This window comes from Sinohyriopsis cumingii, chromosome 7 (genome assembly GCF_028554795.1).
Source record: "Sinohyriopsis cumingii isolate HCF-2022 chromosome 7, ASM2855479v2, whole genome shotgun sequence".
In the NCBI taxonomy this organism is placed as follows: Eukaryota; Metazoa; Mollusca; class Bivalvia; order Unionida; family Unionidae; genus Sinohyriopsis; species Sinohyriopsis cumingii.
Genome location: NC_142967.1, coordinates 96,396,644 through 96,420,889, shown reverse-complemented (window position 1 = coordinate 96,420,889; position 24,246 = coordinate 96,396,644). Strand labels below are relative to the sequence as shown.

Below are 24,246 nucleotides of genomic sequence, written 5' to 3'. Positions count from 1 at the left end.
TACCACTCCGGTACAAACAAATATGATATCGATAACGTCAACGAAACCCGAATTCAGTGTGAACTTCCCATCGCCGGTTCCAGTAAAGGAAATAGCACTGGCAAAATTGCGAATATATCACAGTTGGCCTAATATTCGAGCGGACGCATTTAATGGACAACAACCTAATAACTCGCTGGTTTTTGCACGGACAAATAAACCCGATGGGACCCCAGACTGGGAGGAGGTTACAATACCAACTGGGTCATACCAAATAGAACAAATCAATAAGGAATTTCAACGCAGGATAAAATCGATCACAGGAAAAGAATCAAAAATCGCTATTACGGTTCAGGAACCGACGTTATCGTCGACGATTGAAATAAGCACACCGGGGTATATGGTTGATATTTATAACAGTTCAATAAGAACCATACTAGGATGGCCTAAGAATCCACCCGCGGACGCCCCCCCATCAACTATCCTCAGATACGATAACGGAGATGGTGGTAGGCATATTGCTCCATACAACGTAAATATTGCATCGGTGATAGCGATTAATCTAGTGTGCGATGTTATCGAAGGGAGTTACCAGGTGGATACCAAGCAATCAAATCAAGCTCAACAGGGGTATATCCTTTATTCGTTTTCACCAACAGCCCCTCCGGGATTTTTGATCATTGAGAGTCCGATTAATCCGGTCTATATGCGATGCCATGATCGGTTTTTAACGAGAATTAATTTTAGAATTACCGATCAGTCAAATAACCTAATTGACCTACAAGAGGAGGAGTTAGTGATCACTCTGTTTGTAAGATCATAGCAGCAGGGGGGGCGATGACATCGACGCGGTCGTCGCTGTGTTTACCGAACGCTGACGACGCTAGGATCGGCGCGCAGAAGGTATTAATTAAACCAAATGACGTCCGGACAATTGTCGATTTGGCCTCTCGACGATGACAATGACGACGACGTCGTTTTTTTTTTACCAGGCGCTGACGACACCGGATCCGCTGAGTGCAGAAAGTACTAATTAAGCCAAATGACGTTTGGACAAAATGTCGGATTCGCCCCCCCTGCTGCTTAAGTAGAGTAGAGATGCCACTAGAAACAAATACACCACATCAGTACATGTGCAAGTAGGTTCACATAATCTTTGACTTGTTGGGTTTGTTTTACTTTTTCACAGAAATTAAACAAGATTTTTTTACAATGATATTCCATAATATATGATCAAATTTATCTTAAAATTTAATATTAAGTGATAAGAAGGAATCATCCTTATTGTGATAAAAGATTATGGACAACAGTAATCAACTTTATTGTGATAAAAGATTATGGACAAAAGTAATCAACTTTATTGTGATAAAAGATTATGGACAAAAGTAATCAACTTTACTGTGATATAAGATTATGATCAAAGGTAATCAACTTTATTGTGATAGAAGATTATGATCAGAGGTAATCAACTTTATTGTGATAGCAGATTATGATCAGAGGTAATCAACTTTATTGTGATAGAAGATTATGATCAGAGGTAATCAACTTTATTGTGATAGCAGATTATGATCAGAGGTAATCAACTTTATTGTGATAGAAGATTATGATCAGAGGTAATCAACTTTATTGTATTAGAAGATTATAGTCAGAGGTAATCAACTTTATTGTAATAGAAGATTATGGTCAGAGATAATCAACTTTATTGTGATAGCAGATTATGGTCAGAAGGAATTATCTACACTGCGATATAAGATTATAGTCAAATGTAATCAACTTTATTGTGATAGCAGATTATGGTTAGAAGTAATAATCTTCATTCTTATATGAGATTATGGTCAGAAGTAATCAGTTTCATTATTAAGAGATTATAGTCAGAAGTAATCATCTTCATTATTATATAAGATTATGGTCAGAAGTAATCATCTTCACTGTAGTCAAAAGTAAACAACTTTATATTGACAGAAGATTATGGTCTGAAGTTATAATCTTTAGTGTGATGTAAGATTATGGTCACAAGTAATCATCTTTACTGTTATAGAAGATTATGGTCAGAAGTAAAAAAAATCTTTTTTGTGATAAAAGAATAAGGTCAGAAGTAATCATATTCATTATGGTAAAAGATTATGGTCTGAAGTAATCATTTTCACTATAAGGTCAAAAGTAATCAACTTTAATGTGATGGAAGATTATGGTCAGAAGTAATCATATTTATTGTGATGGAAGAATATGGTCAGAATATTACAATAATTCATCTGCAGTAGCATCCATAACTGTATCCCAAAATTCAATATTAATTTTTTTTTAAAAAAACTTTCAAACCACATAAGATGTAAATAAGCTAACTATCATCAAATATATATTTCCAAAACTGTCGATGAAACAAAAATAGTTCAGACACTTCTAATGATGATTTTGTCATTTTGTAAATGATAAGATTTCAAGCAGACGTACTTGACTGTTTGGCAGCAAATTACAGCACTGTCCCATAAGTGGCCTTGTTTTCATGAAATCATCTGGAAGAACTGTAGGAGTGGTCTTAAACATTGCAATGGTATCATTTCTTACCTGCAGAAAAAATACAAAGAAGAAAAGAAGATTGTTACTTGTAATTTTTAATTCCCTAACAATAGGAAGAAACTATCTGATTACACAGAAATGTAATTAAATAGAGCACTAAGTCCATAACATCTCAATGACCTTTAACCTTTCCATGAAAGTATGTGGTCTTCAATTAAACTTTCTATGCTAAAACTACAAAAGTCTGCATGACTCAACTCAAGTTACTGTGCAGAAACTATTAGATCTTTTCACACCCCAGATCAAGTTTCTTTCTTACCATAAGTGCAAAATATCCATAAAGTTTAGGTCACGTAACTTACTTTAGAACAAAAGTTACTGTGTAAATCCCATATTTATTTCAGTGACAGTGAAAATGACCCTTGATCTTTTGACAATAAAATCAGAGTACCCCATTGTTACCACATGCATTTTGGTCAAGGTACACTGTCTCAAATTAAATAATTATGCAAAAACCCACTATTTTTCTTGTTTCAGTTATTGTGACCTTGACTTGTGACTCAAATATTAAAGACTTCTTTCTTACCCTAATGTAGTCAAATATAAACATTCAAGAGTCTGTTTAGTCATGAATGGAATTTTATGTGCAAAATGCATTATTCTTTCAGTTGGTGACTTTGACCTTTGGCCTTTTGACCACAAAAATGACAGACTCTATTATTTTTTACCCAAAGTGCAATTCATCTACAAAATTTGGTTCCAGCCTGTGATGTATAACTACTATTATTTCATTCACAGCAACACTGACATTTGACCTTTTGATCCCAATACTGATAAGCTTCTTCTTTACCTCAATTACATTCCATCTACAATGTTTGGTCCAGGTATGTGTTGTAGAACTATTGAATTCTTCTTTCAATCAGTGACCTTGACCTTTGATGGTAAGATCCATAGGATTCTTCCTAACTCCAAATGAAAGCTATTTACAAAACCAAGTGACGAAACTCAAGTTATTATGTTAAAAAGAATAGGTCACAGAAAAAACATAGATACTTATGGCAGATTTATAAATATTAAAATTGCACGGCTGATTATACCACACAATGGAAGGACATGGGTAACACAATATGCCACTACCATTGTCATGGTGGAGCGTAAAACAAGAAATGCATCAATACAACATGGATGCCTGAGCCATTATAATACAACTGAAGGGCAAATATTTAGGCAAAATCCTGAGGATATAACTCCACAAACTTTTGTCATAAAACAACAAAATTCTAAATAACTGTATCTCTTAATGTAATGACCTGTACCAAATTTGGTTTCAGTGAAGTCCTTGAACTTGCAGAAATAAAATTCTGATGAACTGAATGTCAAAGTTCTATGTCAAGCTGAGGTTATAATTCCTGTACATTTTTGTTGGAAATTTTGACAAATCAAATTTGACCCATGTCCTTTTTTTAATGTAGAGCCCAATGTGAAATTTTGTTGGAATCTATAAAGTCCATCTAAAGTTACTGAGCAGAAATGATACTGTAACTGAAGGTCAAGTATTGGTAAGTATCCACACACCATCTTGACCTACAAAATGTTGACTCAGCAGAAAAGATAAAAAAAAAAAAACAAAACTGCCTGCCCAGCTAGGCCAATCCATATATAAGCTTTAACCTGTTTGAGGTCAAAATGAGAAGAAAAAAATTATGACACTACTTACGGATACTTTATTGAATTAGTAATAGTAATATTAATACCAAGTAAACTAAACTAAAATGCAACAAGAGAACAGCTCTATCATGAAAAACTGCATCTCAATAGACACAAACTTCAAAGCTGTTATAAAATTGTATATCATTAGAAGAAATAATTGTAACAAAGCTATACAACTGACAAAATATGATCCAAGGATTAAGTATTAAAAAATATGATTATAATCTTTCTGCAGATATCTATGAACAGAATAATGATCCCAACAAAACAATCTGTAATCTACATCAACATTAAAAATAAAGCCACATGTATTCTCCCTATTTCAGCTAAACTCTCTCCACTGTTTGTCCGATTTATTCTCAACAGTATTTGTTGCTTTTCTATTTTTGTCCCACCCAGTCACATTATCCTGACACCAGGCTGACCAGTCCTAACACTAACCTCTTAATGCTGAGCGCCAAGCGAGGCAGCTGTTAGTACCATTTTTGTAAGTCTTTGGTATGACTTGACAGAGGATCCAACCCATGACCTCCCGCATCCAAGGCGGATACTCTAACCACTAGGCCACTGGAGCAGTCTCATAATTTTAGGAGATTATGGCCAATTGCAGGATGTTTTCTGCGGTGTTATAAGTAATAAAAGAAAGTAAGTCCACAATGTCTTTCAAGTCTTCAATGAAAATTGTCCAATCGTTGATGGATGGGAGATAAAATGGAGAGAACTATAAAAAATGATTTCAGCAGAAACTAGAGTATTTTGATTTTTTTTGTCCTGATAAATTATTATTGCACTTTTCAAGGGGCTTTAAGAGGAATATATAAAGACAGCTCCTACATTTTTTTCAGTTCATGCCAAGATATGTGCTTTCTCTCAGTGCTAAGAATCCACACAGCTAGAAAACACTTCAAGTTGAACAATGCTTGGATTTCAGTGTGTGCAGGTGAGTAGTAAGCATCCAAGTTTGCACTGTATGTTTCAAAGGTATGCATCTTTTGTATTTCATAAACTATTGAAGTTTTCATCAACATAAACCAATGTCAAGCCATATATAAAATATATCAATTAAAAATATAACACAAGATAATTTATTTTAAAATTGGGATTTTTCCCCCATAAACTATAAATACATCATGTATTTTTTCATTGCTTACTTCAAAGCTAAATCAATCTACACCTTTTTAGATTTACAGTGGTGAAACTTTCACAGAATTTTGGATCTGCACCATGAAAAACTGAATCCCCTGAGGTTATGGCTCAGGAAAATATGTTAAGTCCAAATCAGTAACTTCCTCCTTGATGTGAACATAGCTAGGAGGAGTAATGGAGAACAGTCGGCAACATTACACACCTGGCAACAGGAAAATTGAAGTAAGAACTTCTCTGCTGACTAAGCTTGGTCGTCCTGACATTACCAAATTCTAATGCTGACACAGAGAGGATATTCTCCGTTCTTTACAAACTGATTAAAGGAAAAATCTGGACTAGAGAACTAATGAGAACCTGCTATATGTGAAAGCTAATAATAATATTATCGCTATAATAATCACGATAAATAGCATAATTGATGACCATGCTGTGATCTTGGGATATGTATGTATGTTTGTATGTACATGTATGTGTTTGTGTGTGTGAGATTGAAATTTGGATTTTTAACGTAGCTTTAATAATTTTTCCATCATTTCACTACAATGTCTAGCACTGGGACATAAATAATCTCTCTCTCCCTCCCTCTCTCTCATATATATATACAGACACACACACACACACACACACACACACACATAGTTGTTTATTTGAGCTCATGACCAAAGAGGACACTATATAATGACCAAGTCATTCAAGTGTGACATATAGGTGTCACAATGACTTGTTATGATGAGGTTAAAGTTATGAGATGCATCCCATCACCAAGTTTCATGATCCCAGGTTCAACATCTTGCATGCTGGATGTAAAACACTATACAATTACAAATGCTGAATCTCACAAAGAATTTACGTATGCTAAGTTCCCTCAGCCCTCTCTCAAGGTGCTGGGTGTTATTAAACCCACCCCAAAATGTAGTCTGGTATGCAGCCAGACTGTTTATGCTGGGTGTTATTAAACCCACCCCAAAATGTAGTCTGGTATGCAGCCAGACTGTATATGCTGAGTGTTATTAAACCCACCCCAAAATGTAGTCTGGTATGCAGCCAGACTGTATATGCATTTATATATGCAGATCCTGACACATAGAGAGCTACAACAGTTCTCCTCTACCTCCTTCAGGTGATTTCTGATTTTGTTTTAATGGCACTTTTAACACAATATTAGTTGCATGAGGGTGGTCCTGCCTCTTCAACAACGTAAGTCACATGGGCCAAAAATGTAAAGTTCATGGGCCATACATACAGAATATTTTCTTTAATACCATATATCATCATGTGATACCAAAACTTAGATATTTTAACAAGGGCAAAGCCACCAGTTAAAATATATCATTTTTGGTACCACAACATAAAATATATCCAGTATTAATAGAGGCAACAAAAGTTTTCTTTTTACTATATACCAAAATATTAATAAGTAAATTTGCCACAGCATAATTCACCTGCAGATCAGGGTCTATCTTGTTGTTCTACTAGTCTGATTACCCCCTACAAACTGCACAGACCCAGAACAGCTGGCTCATTTGTGACAGCAGATCTGGGTCTGTGCAGTTTGCAGTGAGACTCATATGTACTGCGCACAAGCTGGTCATTGTAGCTAAATGTAAAATTGGAAAACCCACTGGAAATCCCTGACCACGGATTGGCAATTATTTATACAGTACCTGCTTGAACTAAGACCAAACCAAGGTTCGCAGAGATGCCAAGGAAATCTATTACTGCTATATTATCTATGGCCCATCATTTGAATTAGTGAGATTAAAATACTTACAGTTTCAACTGGGATGGCAACTACCCTCTTCTCTCGAGAACGTCGATGCTTTGCTAGCTGTATGTTGTCTCCAAATTTGTTTCTCCATTTTTGTTTACCATTTGCACCTTTTCTGTCAATCTCTTTACCATTTGCCTGGCTACCATAATCACTGCTGTGGTGCCCTCTTGGCCCTTTCTTCTCCCACTTGGCATAGACATTTTCCAGGTCTGGCAACATTGATACAACTCCAGGCATGTCCAAATCTCAAGGTTTACAGGAGGGTTTCATTTCACCCTGGAAACAAATTGCAATAATGGTTCTCAAAAACTGATGCTAAACGAGCATAGAATAGAACTGTCATGACAATCCCAGATCAACTACAAGCAATGGTGAGTTAACATTTCTGCATCACAAACTTAAGATCTTCAAAATTTATTTGTCATACAATCAGCATAGTTTCTTCACTGCTGAGCTTAAATTACAGTTCCATACAGTAGGAATAGTTGTTATCTGAGTAGGTACATGTAGTACCGGTATCATAACAGGGACAATGTCCAGGTAGAGTAAAGAATGGCTTGGTTCATGGTCAGTCTAGGTAAATCTTTTGGACAAAATGCAACCACAGGTTACCTGTTACCATACAACAGTTTGCAAGTTCTGAGCAGTGTATCAGTATATATTTTGATGCAAACCCTATTCAGGAAGGGTAATTTCATGATAGAGCACAAAACCTGACCTAGCCTTGACTTGCTTTAAAATATTAATGTACCTTAAGGTCAACTCTGTGTCAATTAAGCAGATTAATTAGGCTAACCTACTGAGAAATCAATTAGACTGAGATAAAAATTAATGTACAGGACTTAAAGTAATATAATGCTATCATTTCTTGGCAGACATGTCAATGTAAACCAATGCATTCTAACATAACTTGTCATACATTTCAGAGTGACAATCATTTGGGACTTTAATGCAAAGGTCTGCATGATTGTCACATGAAATGTCAATTTCACAACCACTGCTGATGCTACACAAAAATATTCCAACCAATATCGTGTGAACATTTTTTATCTCTCTTCACAACCAGTACCATGTCAACTTTTTACCTGTCTTTTCACAACCAATACCATGTAAACTTTTTATCTCTCGTCACAAACAATACCACGTAAACCTTTTATCTGTCTCTTCACAACCAATACCATGTCTCATAATAACTGATACCATGTAAACATTTTTTATCTCTCTTCACAACCAATACCATGTAAACTTTTTACCTGTCTTTTCACAACCAATACCGCGTAAACTTTTTGCCTGTCTTTTCACAACCAATACCATGTCAACTTTTTATCTCTCTTCACAACCAATACCATGTCTCATAATAACTGATACCATGTAAACACTTTTTATCTGTCTCTTCACAACCAATACAATGTAAACACTTTTTATCTGTCTCTTTACAACCAATAAAATGTAAACACATTTTATCTGTCTCTTCACAACTAATACCATGTCTCATAATAACTGATACCATGTAAACACTATTTATGTCTCCTCACAACCAATACCATGTAAACACTTTTTATGTCGCTTTACAACTGGTATCATGCAAACACTTTTCAACCATCAAATTACAACCAATACCATGCAAACACATTTCAGGTGTCAAATTACAACCAATACCAAGCAAACACTTTTCAGCTGTGTGTGTGTGATTTTGATTTTTATCTGTAGCTTTAACAATTTTTTAGACATATTGCTACAATGTCTGCAGTGTGACAGTTTATAGTGATGTCTAGCACTGGGGCATCATGCCGCAGACACATAGCATGATGTCCCACCCAGTCACATTATCCTGACACCAGGCCAACCAGTCCTAACACTAACCTCTTAATGCTGAGTTTTCAAGTGAGGCAGCTGTTAGTGTGTGTGTGTTATTAGGATTTTTAACGTACCTTTAACAATTTTTCAGTCATATCACTACGATGTCTGCAGTGTGGCAGTTAAAAGTGATGTCTAGCACCGAGGCATCATGCCGCAGACATGTAGCATGATGTCCCACCCAGTCACATCATCCTGACACTAAGCCAACCAGTCCTAACACTAACCTATTAATGCTGAGCGAGCGCCATGTGAGGCAGCTGCTAGTACCATTTTTGTAAGTCTTTGGTATGGCTCAGCCGGGGATCGAACCCACGACCTCTCGCATTCGAGGCGGATGCTCTAACCACTAAGACACAGGAGCAGTCCACTTTTCAGCTGTCAAATTACAACCAATACCATGCAAACACTTTTCAGCCATCAAATTATAACCAATACCATGCAAACACTTTTCAACTATCTCATTACAACCAATACCAAGCAAACACTTTTCAACCATCACAGTACAGAGAAATTCTCTATTTCAAAAACAGAACTATAGTGCCAAGAATTTTACACATCAATCTGAGTAAATTTGTGAAGAATTTATAATCAAAAATGGAAACAGATAACATATAAAGCTATATGAGTGCAAATTCTTCTGTATTACTCAAGAAGTAAATTTCTGGACAGATATTATGGATTTCCATACGTTCTCATTTTTATTATAATATTTGCACAAATAATAATTAAATGATGAGTCATAACTGATGAACCTACAGCTTCAAAATTTAGCATTATTTTAGTTGTTTTTATTATCAGTTTTCGTATAAACATATTAATTTTCATTAAGTTTTTTCAACTAACTTTTCAAAATACTGCAACTAAATTATAAGGACAAATTCATTTTAACAAAATTTATATTTTTAAAAAAAATTAGCACAATGGGCCAGTTTCACAATACCTGAAAATAATGCTCTTGAGTTATCTCATAATCTCATAATAGCCTAGAAGATTTACAGTGTTTAAATGTCAAACAATTAAAAGAAATCTTAAATCCTCAAATCTAAACAAATGATGGTGTCAGCAGACAAACTGTCATACAAGTATGTTGCACCTATGCCACAATTTGCAGGAAAAAGGATGCCTTGCAGTTAGAACAATAGGTGTGATACTGGCATACATTTCACAATCTGTTACAGCTCTCAGAAAATGCTCAATGGACTGGAGATTTATTTTTAATTATCAGAAATGGATTTCCATTAGATTTATTTAAGCAAAGGAAACAAAAATAGTGATGAAAGGAACAAATTTTGAAAAAAAAATTGCATTTGCATTTTTTGCTGATATGCATGTCAGATTAAAATTTCAAGGAAGAGACCTTTTTGTGTATAAATGCGATTGCATCCATGAAAAATAAACTATCAAAAACTATAGAATAATCATATTTTAAATTAAAATATATAAACTACAGATTAATATTATTTAAAATAAGATTCAGAAAATGGGTTATGTAGACATTTTCAGTGTGTGAAATTAACAATAGTCTAACACTAGTAGATTTCACTACAGACTAAAATCAGAACATTGGTATTAGTCTAATGGGACAAAGGTAAATTTTATTTTAAATTTAAATTCAACAGAACAGGTGGTGATGGCTGCTGCCTTCAGAATTTAAACTACATGCTTTGATAGCTAAAATATATGTACCTGTAAACATGATTTGATAAATATTAAAACTGAAAAACAACTTGCTTAAGCTGGTTCAGTGCAAATTAAGATGAAATACATTCTAAAACAAATTTTTAGAATAAAACTAATTTCTAAGAGAAATTTTTCATTTGCTTGGCTGTGTTATTTATTTTTTTTTTTTTAATATTGGGAATAGGTTTATTATTATTATTATTATATTCTGAATGCTCATATTTCGTTATCAACACTATATGCACATGTACATATGTGATGATATTATTCCGACTTTCACAGCTTGCCCTTGACACTGCTCATCACTGTTCCACTTCCACAAGACCAATAAAACATAGTACACACACCCATACCAAGTCCAAGTGATTCCTATTAAACCCCATGTTTAAAAATCTTTTATGCTAATGGCATAAGTAACTGGCCAAGAGAGTTTGGATTTTGTCAGAAATTTGTTTCAAATGGTTTCTTTTTGTTATCTATATTTATATTTGCAAACTACCCTCTTATCTGTAGTACCTCAATAGCCAATTTTGACCTATCAACAGCCACACCATGCATGCACATTGCATGATTTATAAAAGAATCAAAACTATATAGGAATGATGAATTTTGAAAACAGGTTTAAACCATAATCCTGTGTAACACAATAAACTTTTTTTATTTAAGTGTATAAAACAAGGTATTGGAATAACATGAGAGCTGAATACAATGGAGAAAAGACATTCTGCCAGTCCAAGAGCTGTGACACAATCCAGGTGCTATCTATACTGCATGACCCATGGGATACATCCTGCAGGTCAGTTTCAGGTCAAGAACAATAAACAATGCCAGTGTACTGTACAAGGTCAAACTTGTCTGTATTAGGAACCTTGACAGAGAGCACTTTTTGACAAATTTGATACTGGAGTCAAACAATAAAAGATTTAGCTGAATAAAATGTTTTGTACATCTTATCTGACCAACTAGTGTGGTTCAAAAACTTTGCTACACTATGTGGACTTTGAGACAAAATGAAACAAGAGTCCATCAAAGGGACTGTCACTGTAGTTCAAAAAAAAAATTCCAGGAATTTAAGAAAAGACCATTTCTTGTTTACAACTGCAGAGTCTTGAAACTGCCTGTAAAATTCTTGAGCAAAATGATTTCAAAACAAGCAATATTAATTAGCACCATTTTTATTTAAAACAAATTTGCCACCATCAGAGTCTTTTGGTATAAACTCCATGCCAATATGACCACCCCATTCAGGTGAATTTGTAACAAGATTTTCAATAAGTTCATTGTGGCAACCATAATGGGATATCCAACATGATTTTTTTGTTGGTTTTAATGCAGTTTTAACAGGGGCCCCGAGTGGCCGAGTGGTCTAAAGCGTTCGCCGTTACGGATCACTGCCATCTCACCTCTGTCTGCGCCGGTTCGAGTCTCAGATTCAGCCAATGTAGATATGTGAGAAAGCATGCCAGTAGCTTCTCGTGGGTCGGTGGTTCTTTCCGGGGTTTTCCCGGTTTCTTCCTCCACCATTAATACTGGCCGCCATATATGGCCTATCGTGTGCTGAAAAATGGCGTTAAACCCCACAACAACAACAAAGCAGTTTTAACACATTACTAGCCATAGCATGCTGAGGAAATAACAACACCTGCTATAGTAGAGAGTACAGCTTTTTTTGCAATCACAATATCAGGTCTAATATGTTTCCACAGACTAGGAAGACTACCAAGGTAACTCCATTAAGAGCAGCCATGTTCCTGGTTTCTATGAAAATGGTTGCAATACAAAAAATTTGGAAATTTTTTCAAGACTTTTTAGTCATTTTTAAATTTTTTCAATCAGTAATAAGATTTTTCAATATGGTTGGACACATGGGTCGACTTTATGTGTGGGTCATGCACTTTTCAAAGTTTAGTGTATTTAGTTTGACAGGTTGGCTCATACATGAATTGTCTTATACACAAGTATATATGGTACTGTATATATATTGTCTACTGATAATGTACGTATGCAGAGGAAACGGGGGTGGGTGGGTGTGAAACCTCGATAATTTGTCTAATACCTAACCTGTTCAACTCGATTCAGTCAAGGTTTTTGAATTTTAGTGGACACTACAAACTCTTTAAAGTTACACAGCTTATTTATTTGATGCAGCTAGACATTCAACGTCAGTGGACTACCTGTTTTATTAAACACATTAATATTATTAATCATTGATGGTTTCTGTGCGGATTAAATTCAGGCCATTCTATAGAATTGGGGGGGGGGGGGTTGCATCAAGCATACATACACAGGTGAGGGTGAAAAATGGATGCATGTGTACCGGAAAGGGGTCGAGGTCAAGCTTTGCCAGATTTTTGCATACATACTAAATGGATGGCACCTAGCAAGATTTTTTATGATGGCTGTCATGGTGGCCATATTGGATGTCAGATAAGCAACATTTTCATTTAGGACTAATCAGACATCACAAAAAGTCTTTCAGTGATATGATCATCTACTGAGAAGTAATGATAAAATTTTCAGGATGAAGCTTGGGAGGCCACATTGGATATCGAAAATGGAACCATTTTCATTTAAAACTAACCAAACATAAGAGGTCTTTTTGGCACGTTCAAGAAACACGCAAAAATATTTCCATTCAGAAGGAATAGCGATAACATTTTTCAGATGGTTCATGTGGCATTGGCTATATTGGACATCATCATCAAAACTTCAGAAGAAGTCTTTCAGTGAAAACCCGGATAATGATGATTCATTCAAAGGAGTAGAAGCAAAAACAGGATTTCCAAAATGGCTTTTGTAGTGGTCATATTAGATGTCTCAGTGACACCATTTTTATTTAGAACCAACTAGACTATGGGATATAAAGTTTCATGGCAATCATGCAAGTAGTTTAGAAGAAGTGATAACTAACATGTAAAGGTGGAGAATCTAGGGGCTGTTGTGTATGAGACAGCCTCGGGGGGGCAGGGGGGGGCTTTTGTGTAGGAGACAGCCCATGTGCTGTGACAAGTCTGTTCTCTTGGGCAATGTTTTGGGGTGGTCTACCAAAAGGTTGAGAAGATCTTTGAACCACAATCGTTGGGGACAGAGAGGCAATCAAAATGAAGTCCATTACTTTTTAAGTACTTGTACAATCATCATGAAGTATGAAAAGGCATAAGCAAACAGATGACCCCACTTCAAGTTGAAACATTAACCACTGAACCTATGCTCAATGGTCTAAAATTGGGGAAACGTAAAAAGGAAGCCTACTGTTTAGCCTTATCCCAAACAAATCCAGCAAGGATCTCCCTAAAGTCTGAACAGGGAATTAGCTACAGATTGGTGCTGAGAAATTCTATGATGACGACAGAAAGTACAGTGAAATATTTTGACAGATGAATAAACACACATCAATTTCATATGACTTTTGTATATTTCTTTTTATATTTAAAGTACAGTATTTTCAACAATGTCAAAGTAATTGTAACAAAACATCTCCTTTCAGGCACATGGAATTTGAGTTGGGGATTGCAATTTCTTAAAGTCCCTTGCCCTGGGATGGTATCTGAAGAAAACAAAAAATAACGCCAAGCACTGCATACCCCTTCAGTTGTGAATCTAAGATACTAACCAATGAGCAACCATGGCTAAGTACAATAAACCTGAAACCTACTCAGGTACAATATAATGGATGATTTTAAAATTGGCAAACATCAATATTCCACCCTTACTAATGACTGAACAAAATATGGGGGGGGGTAAATTTAGTTTTTGAAATAAACAAAAACTCAAACCGTATGTCATTTCAGTTCATCTATAAAAAAAAATTGGCCAAATTTCTGATTTTTTCTTTTAAAACAGCTTAACCATCTAGTTAAATGGCATGTATAATCTGTATAATTTTGAGGAGAATTTTTTAGACTTAGTTTTTAAAAACCAAAGAAAATGAAACACAAAAATAACTAATGGTACTTACCATTGTGACAACCAATATTATTATTCTGCTAAATTTGCTGGACATTTCATGTATCTGCAAATATTTTTAAGTCTGTCTCATGCTCTCCTATCATGTACAAACCATGGTGGTTCAGTGGTTAATGCTTTGGACTCTTGACCAAAAAGTTTTAGGTTTAATTCCCACTATTAGACCAGGTCAGGTACCATGGTGTGTCCTTGAGCAAGGCACTCCACTCTATTTACCTCAGCATAATCTAGCCTTCAAAATGTTGTTGTTCCATAAAAGACCAAAACAAACCATTCCTATCATGAACCTTACCATGCTCTGTGCAGTATATATTAAATGTAATATTCAGCTGAAAAGTGAATGACATTTGCTGGTAAATGCTAAAGGCTAAATTGATATGCATGTACAGAGACAGTATGAGGGGCTCTTATCTAATCTATATGTGTGATAAACTGATAGCCCTGGGTGATAAAAATGTTCAATGGGCAATTAGTGTTCATTTACGAAGTTAAAGTTATTTACTTACTGTACATGTATCAGATTAATTTTTTTAAGAACATTTCATTCAGTTAGCTCATTTTTTAATTTGATACTCTAAAAAGAAAGTAGTGATTCAAATGATATATCAAATGCAATATATCTTTTTAAAAAATGAGACCCAAGTGCCTGATACACTCACCTGGCTAACCCCAAGTCAATTCATTGGTTTGGGATTTATGGGTTTATTGCTATTTTAAGTACATGTTATACGGTGGCCAGTATTTCTGGTGGAGGAATAACTAGGGAAGACCCGAGGAAGAACCACCAACCTACAGGGAGGTACCCACAAGCTAACTTAAAACCACCAACTACAGGGAGGTACTGACAAGCTAACTTAAAACCACCAACCTACAGGGAGGTACTGACAAGCTAACTTAAAACCACCAACCTACTGGGAGGTACTGACAAGCAAACTTAAAACCACCAACCTACTGGGAGGTACTGACAAGCTAACTTAAAACCACCAACCTACTGGGAGGTACTGGCAAGCTAACTTAAAACCACCAACCTACAGATAGGTACATGTACTGGCAAGCTAACTTAAAGTCACAATGTCTTGACTGAGACTCTAAAGCACATGGACAGAGGTGAACTGTGAGTGATCTGTTTAAATTTCTTCTAGGGAATAAGAAATAACAATAATACTTCTCTCTCAGTTTAACTGTAATTTTTATTATCATTTTCAATTATAAAAGAAATATATACATGCATACGCCTAAATTGTTTTTCTTGTTTACAACTGAAGTCTGATTTATACATATTACCATGTCTATATTTATCAGATTATGCAAGGTGTATGAACAATCAACCACAAAACTGCATCATGGACAACCATTTCATTTTTACATCTAGTGATATATATCTGCAACCAACCATTTGGTTTGGTATTTTACAGCGCAGCAACAAATGTAGGTCTTTTTGTGCTAAGGTATAAAATGTTTTGCCCAAGGTCATAACATGTAGCCAACCCGGGCTGATCAAATAAAAAGATTTTAACCCACACCCTTTCAGTCACGATTCGGGCAGGCTATCCACTCAGCCACCATCGTTGTCAACTATGATTCATTGGAAAGATCTGAACCCACACACTTTCAATCATGAACCTGGCATGCTATCCACTCAGCCACCATCGTTGCCAACCATGACTGATTCACTGAAAAGATGTGAACCTGCACCCTTAGTCACAATTCTGGCATGATATCCACTTGCCACGATGGTTGCCAACCCTGACTGATTCAATGGAAAGATCTTAACCCACACCCTTACGGTCATAATTCTGACATGATATCCACTTGCCACCATGGTTGCCAACCCTGACTGATTCAATGGAAAGATCTTAACCCACACCCTTACGGTCATAATTCTGACATGATATCCACTTGCCACCATGGTTGCCAACCCTGACTGATTCATTGGAAAGATCTTAACCCACACCCTTACGGTCATAATTCTGACATGATATCCACTTGCCACCATGGTTGCCAACCCTGACTGATTCACTGGAAAGATCTGACCCCGCACACTTTCAATCATGAATCTGGCATGCTATCTGCTGAGCCATTTTGGTAACTGACCTGGACTGATCCAATGGATAGATTTCATATCACAGCAAAGCATTAAGGGTTAGCACCATGACAACTGGAATCAAGTGCCTTGTCCAACTAGGACGCACCATGTTAGCTGACCAGGACTGACCCAATGGCATGATCTGAACCCAAACCCTTTTGGTTGCAAGTCTAGCATGTTAACCAGTGAGCCAACATGTCCAAGTGCAAGAATAAGCCTAAAACTACTTTAAAAACAGCCTGTAAAATCCAATAAACAAGTTTGCAAGATGGCTAATAGAATCAAACTTGGTGGTGGGGGAGCGATAATTTGAAAATTGACAATCAGAATTTGAGCCTTAATATGACGCAAATGAAGGTGATAGTGTAGCCAATTCCTCTTTCACAAGAGTCTGAATAGATAATGTAAAATAAAAAAATATAACCAGTTAGCTCTATGGTATATTTAACCTGTATTACCACTGAATTTAAAAGAAACAACAAAGAAATCTGAAGAATAATATTTTTTTTAAAAACATCAACATGAATAATTAGAGGTACCTACCTTAATGACAACTAATATTATTATTTTTCCAAATTTTCCAGTCATTTCATCGATTAGCAAAAAATTTTTAAGTCTGTCTCTCCTCCCACATATGAACCATCAGACCAGGTCCTCTGGTGTGTCCTTGAGCAAAGAACTTTGCTCTATTTGTCTCCACATGATATAACCTTTAAAATGTTGCTGTACCATAGACCGCCATAAAAAACAATTCCTATGGCATAACTTACCATACCATGTACAATATCAAATTTAACCTTTAAAATGAAAAGTGAGTCATGTTTGCTACCAACAGCTCAATGCTAAATCTATATACAATTGGCGCAATGTGGATGGCCCTTATTTAATCCAAGTAATGTGTGATAACTTGATAACCCTGGGTGATAATGGAGCTCTATTTGTCTTTAAATAAAAAGCTATTTAAATTTTAATAACTGTGACCATGGGGCCCAGGGTGGTGGTTCAAAGCACCCACCTTTAATGATCACTGCCATCTCACATATGTTCAAAAGGGTTTGAGTCTCTGGTCAGCCAATGTAGGTATTTAAGAAAGCTTGCCAGTAACTTCTACTGGTCCAGTGGTTCTTACCAGGTTCTTCCTCTACCATTTATACTGGCCACCATTTATAGCCTATCTTGCGCTAAGAAATGGCGTTAAACCAAAAAAACTAAAAAATGGCCATGGATGGAGAGCCTGTTTACTGCCAAAAATCATGTGTGAACGGTGTCTGTAAAATTCACCTGCAAAGGCAATAATGGGGAAGAATTCCACATGTACCATGCCAATCGTGTGTAATGGGCACTCAGTCTGAGTTGAGGCTTTGGCTATCTGGACAACACAGAACAATCTCATTAGGTAGCTGCAGTTTATTGACAGCTTGCAATTTACAAACTGCATCCTTGAATAACTGTTCACAAACCTGCCAAAGAAGTCATTTCACACCATAACAAGGCACACAGCACCTGATGCCAATACCAACCTTCTGTTCAAGGACAAAAAGCAACAGCCTTAAAAGAGGAAAACATCAACAATTGATGTACATTCATTTTACATTACCTATTATCCATAGTTCTTCTCAAAATGCTTCAATCATGTCATCTCAAAAGTAATACTGTATAGCAATAAAGATAGACATTTATCATAAAACATTTAGATTTGTATTTGAAAATCATGTTAATACTGATGACGATGAATTTATATCATAGAATTGATCTGTGCATGAGAATTGACGGGTTTAATTGTACTTGCAAAGGTCATAATGATACCAAATTGTTGGATAAAATTTTTGTTTTAGCTGTATAATCTTTCATAAGAAACAAAACAATTGCTCTTATTACGATATTTAACACAAGATGTAACCATATGCTGCAAAAAACTAGTATTTTCATTTGAAATTAGCATCTGCACATTCTACAATAATGAAGTTCATAATTAACACCAAACTGAGGCAAAATAAAGGGATGTAATCCAGTCCAATTTTGGGTAATCAAACTTTATACTAATATTTGTACTTAATGTCAAGAATTCTATGGTAGTAAATTGAATCGGAAAGTAAGGTTTTAAATGTATACATTGTTTTCTACAAAAACCAAAATAATAAAATAACAGGATTTTCTCCATATTTGACATTTAAACCTGCTGTTCAATGTCATCCATCTCTTGCACTGATATTTCGAAGTAATTTCTTTAACAATATTTGCAAATTAATATTGTTTTAGCCAATACATTAATTCAAAAAAATCTTAGTGTGACTGTGGGTGGCCCAAACTGTGAATCGGACATTTTTTAGGCAATTTAATGAGAAATGTTTACCAAATATAACAAAACATAATTAGCTCAGATGATATATGATACTTAACTTGAACTTGAATTTTTTTCTCTTTGACCAGAAACTATATTTGTTTATTTCAAACTAACCTTAATTACTACATAGAAATTTCAGTGACATCTTTGTGGAATGTAAGTTACTTTATATTTAATTGCTTGGTCGGTGAACATGCTTATGCTTTATTTTATATCTGGAACATAAAATAAATAAACAAAAAGGGGTTCTTCTTAGACCAGTTATACTGGCTGCCATGTATGGCCTATCTTGTGCTGAAAAATGACGTTAAACCCTACAACAACAACGACTGGATAAAAGCACACCAAATATTAAGCTCTGTAAAAGCTTTACTAACATGATATAACAAAACTATTTCATGATTCAACTGATAGTACATATTTACAATGAAACAAAACACACTGCAGTGTCCATGGTCACAGATGATTAAAAGACATACTACATTAAATACTATGCAAATAGACAAAGTTAGTTTATACGAATTACATATATAACACATCTGAGAAAGGAGCACACTTCATAATATAAATAGGGAATAATATGACAATTTTATTGCTAAAAGCATAGTGTCAACACTAACAGCAAATGGTATAAAGCATGGAACAAAAGAAATTGAAGCCTTTAAAAAAATTGTCTGCCGATTATGCGCAATGATACATCATTTCTGTAAACATTGGATCACGTGTTATTTTAGGTCAAAAATCCATTTTGTATTAGTAAGAACGATTGTACTTTAATTAAAAAAGTGATATTCATAACGTGCAAAAAAATATCCTAAATTTCAACTCAAAACACATATGAAAATGTGATTTCTAAATGTCATCCTGAAGACCCACACCCTGACCTTCTTGAATGTCTAACACAGAATATCCAATTTACTATGCATCTTTTAGAATCTTACAAATTATTTAAAAGATGGAAATGTATACCTTCAAAAAATTCTGCATCTTAATCCAAGTTTTCAACTTTGCAAGTTGTCTCACATGTACAAAATTATCTGCTGCCCAACATGTCAACTTGGCGCTAGAATGGGATTCTCAAGAACTTCCCTGTTATATAGTCTATTTCTAATTTCTTTAGCTATTTTCCCTCATAAACAAGATGTTGTAAATACATTACATCCTATTCATTGTTGTTTCTCTTCCACATAATAGCTTTTTTATAAATAAAATGTTAAACTTTACTAAAAAGTTTTTTACAAGATCTGTTTAGTTTACTTAATATCTCTTGCCATTTACTGCCATTGTTACGTTGAATTTTGTAAACTAGCTAAACACCTGACTCGACCTGAACTGCTGACAGTAACAGTCCAAAGTAATGTATTTCATTTATATAGCTGGATGGATAAACACTGCATCTTTTCAAAGCTGTGTGCTGAATATACTTACATATTGTGAGTAAGGAAAACACGGGGTTGGTATCCCGTGTGTCCAAAATTAATATTATTTTGAACAGAATATTCTGGTGATACTTGCCTCTTTTCAAATGGTAAGCATTGCAGTTATTTATTTTCGTAAATCGAATTCGATATGCGTTCTGCTTCAAGACGGAAACCTTACGTGTGCAGAAATGCCACACAGCATTGCATGTATGAAATATCAACTCGTATGTGCAAAGTTCATGGTCACTCACTGAACTCACCAAACTATTTTTGCAGCAAAGGTGAAGCTTGAAGGTTGCCGGTCTCAGCTGTTTTGCATCAACCACAAATTGTTCTGAACAGCTGCTGTCATCACTGTGTCACCGATTAAATGGCTGCTAAGGAAATGCGTTTGGTGTTATCTGTTTGCCAATTTTCGTAGTATCTCATGACACAATCGTGCCCATCATATGCAAGAGCAATGGAGTGCCAATGTCCGCATGGTCAATGTTTTGGTTAAACTAACTGTCAGACCGGTACACTATTTAATTTTGACATAGACTATGCTGCAAGTGCTTCAGGTAGGCCTAGAGGGTAAAGGCCCTGGATGCGTTATGAATATTCATAACTTAGCGACAGCGATCTTGGCAGCTACACTATATACAAATATAACTCTTGTAATCACTTAGTTTGGTTCCCTGAGTTTTATGAGGGTCCCTCAAAAACAATAGTGACGGAGTAGAGAGAGGTCAGGGAACCAGACTAGTAATCACTCTGCATTCATTCGGAATATCGTTGCCTCTTTCTGATCACCTCGAAAGTGACCCAGAATCGTAATAATACTTACCATATTGGTATGATTATGGGGGAAGAATCATCACACTATAAAAAAAAGATAACGTTCACACACCTTCCCGTTTGTTAGTTAAAAAAAAGGCAGAAAACTTAGTTTTTCGGTTCATAGTCGCACATTAAACAGTTCATATGTCTAACCTTAATTATCGCCAGATGAGTCACAAACAATGTCAATATGATCGGAGTTTAGAATCAAGCGGAGGGTTTCTTTAGCAACACCATCCGGGTACCTTTGAGTATCCCATTTTAGTGATATATTCTTATCAGTGTGTGTATGTGATTTGATTTGATTTGGATGTATAACCTAGCTTTACAATTTTTTAGTCATATCGCTTTCTGCAGGAGTCACGGTACTAATTCAACTCCCATAGATAAACATAGGGAAACACCATCATATTCAAAATTCAATAACTTACAATTTCTGGGTGCTGATGATCAGGTTTATATTTCCCTATGCACACCTATCTTTGGTGCAAGCTTCTGTGTGGAGAACACCATATGACCCGCGGCATTTTTTATTCTACATGTGCATGAAACACATGTTATTGATTCTGTACCAATGAATCAGGTGCTACTTTCATTTTTGAATACCCCTAAGTCAAGCCTGTACAAATACTAAAATTGCATGAATAGAATTTTGCCTATATTTTTTTAAATTACAGATAGGATAAGCTCTCGGAAGATATTTTTACTAAAATTTTAATTTTCATTATTAACCAATTATGGACCACCAAATCCGTATATACTCTATTATTTGTTACTGGTTCACAGTTCTTCCGTATAATTAGTACCGTGTGTCCTGCAGTGTGGCAGTTCATAGTAATGTCTAGTACTGGGGAATCATGCTGCAGACATGTAACATGTCCCACCCAGACACATTATTCTGACACCAGGCCGACCAGTCCTAACACTAACATCGTAATGCTGAGCGCCAAGCGAGGCAGTTGTTTAGTACCATTTTTTAAAGTCTTTGGTATGATTCGGCAAGGGATCGAACCCACGACCTCACGCATCCGAGAGTAGTAAATGGGGATACCCTAGCCTCAATGGGAATTAGCATTACAGAGACCCCTGGGACACTCTAGCCTCAATGGAAATTTAACATGGAGAAAATTGCTGGGCCACTCTAGGGACAAGGGGAATTGAACATAATAATAGAGTTTGGGCTTATCTAGGGACAAGGGGAATTGAACATGGGGAATAGAGTTTGGGCTTGTCTAGGGACAAGGGTAATTAACATGGGGAATAAATTGTGGGGCTTGTATAGGGACAATGGGAATAGAGTTTGGGTTTGTCTAGGGACAAGGGGAATTGAATATGGGATTTTTTTTAAGTTTTTTTAAATTTAAATTTAAATTTAAATTTAAAAAAGGGTAGGCAATGGAAAGGCTATCTCTTTTCGAGAAATATGGCTGGCCCTGAAAAGGGCCTTTGGGTTTATGTTAATGTATCCATTAACATAAAGGGCACCGCATTGGTCTTCTTCTTGTCCTTAGGCTGCGTTTCACTGTAGGACCGTAAATCAGGACTCTTTTGAGGCATCCTTGTCTTTCTACGTAGATCCTACGTATCCACAGACTGGTGTTTGTCCTGTGGACAACGGTCCACTTGGATCGGACATACATGGGTATGTCCGTCCGGAACATCATGGAAGACACAAGCGTAGAAGATTGCACATCGGTCCACATTTTGAAGCGACGAGAACAAGTGAATCAATGCACTGAACTGCGCTTATTTATAGGTAGAGGTAGGATTGAAACGGATTGAGTTCATTCACCAATCCAAACACGCGTTACAAAATTCAGTCAGCCCGCATCCAATCTGAAGAGATTAGTCTGTGACGTCAGTTGGTCTATATAGATTCGCTAGCGCTTGTGTGCAGTCAATCTATGCGACAGTGATTCAACATGACGGAAACTCAGAAAACGATCCATTGGGGTGCACCAGCAGGGGAGACCGCCCAAGGGAACCCGGACTTACTTTCAGAAGAGGTACATTGGGATTTTGTGGATTTTCTTACCTCGCAAGAATTTGTTCCGGAACCTTCGTCATTACCGCAAGTGGAGAATTTTAGACAGAGACAGAAAGAAGAATTGGAGAAATTTATGCAATGACAAAAGGAAGCGGAACAAGCTTTTCTCCTACAGCAACAGCAACAGCAACAAGAAGAGGTAAGAAAAAAACAACAGCAACAACAGCAAGAAGAAGTAGCAGCAAAGAAACAAGAGGGTGAAAATCAAACGGCTACGGTACTGTTGGACATTTTAGCGGAGTTAAGAAGTCTGAAACAAATGTATCAGACTTCTTTATCACGACCGAAGAGAATACGACCTTCCCGAGCTAAACACGCCAACCCTGTGACTAAGCCTGTCGTACCACCCTTAGTGATTTCAACCCAATCATCAGAAGTAGGCCTTGGCCGTGGCAAAGGCTTAAGGCAGTTAAAGTTGATTGGTTAAACTCACTCCTACACCATAAAGAAAAAAGGCCCTTTTCAGGGCCACCCACATTTCTCGAAAAGAAATACAATTTCAATTTGCTAATAACTCAAAAATAAACCCCACCCATTTTACCCTTATAGTACGTGTCTGTGTATGAGTGCGTGAGTGTAGCTTCTTATTTTAAAATCAAAACTCAAAGACACTTACCTTATATCATTCATGTATTCTTTACTCCATTTTTTATAATCCAATTCACAATTCACCACAGAACACTTTAATTAAAAGTTCATAGACTTCTTCTTTCTCCTTGTTTAGTCTCTCTGTTTTTTGAATTTCTTCACCGTTTTTTCCTCATTTTCTTCCCTTCTTTTCTTCTCCTGTTTCTTTGCTTCTTTTAAATAGAATTGTCTTCTTTCTTCCTCTGAAGAATCCCTCTCTTCTTTCGAAGAATCCCTCTCTTCTTCCGAAGAATCCCTCTCTTCTTCTGAAGA

The 24,246-nt window shown here is 35.9% G+C and overlaps 1 protein-coding gene across 3 annotated transcripts in view; it reads right to left on the bottom strand.

Moving 5' to 3' along the window:
• Positions 1-21,100, bottom strand: part of LOC149795762 (glycerol-3-phosphate acyltransferase 1, mitochondrial-like) — a 102,443-nt gene extending 81,343 nt beyond the window's left edge. The window contains exons 1-3 of one of the 3 annotated variants that reach the window (XM_089965669.1): positions 20,741-21,100; positions 7,124-7,399; positions 2,431-2,544 (exon numbers count right to left, since the gene is read on the bottom strand). In XM_089965669.1, coding sequence (XP_089821795.1) covers positions 2,431-2,544; positions 7,124-7,360 — 351 coding nt within the window. In that variant the 5' untranslated portion in view covers positions 7,361-7,399; positions 20,741-21,100. Of the gene's footprint in view, positions 1-2,430; positions 2,545-7,123; positions 7,400-14,621; positions 14,850-17,258; positions 17,348-20,740 lie in introns of those variants that run through there. The other 2 variants (XM_089965670.1, XM_089965671.1) reach the window with 2 other exon arrangements.
• Positions 21,101-24,246: the final 3,146 nt, after the last annotated feature.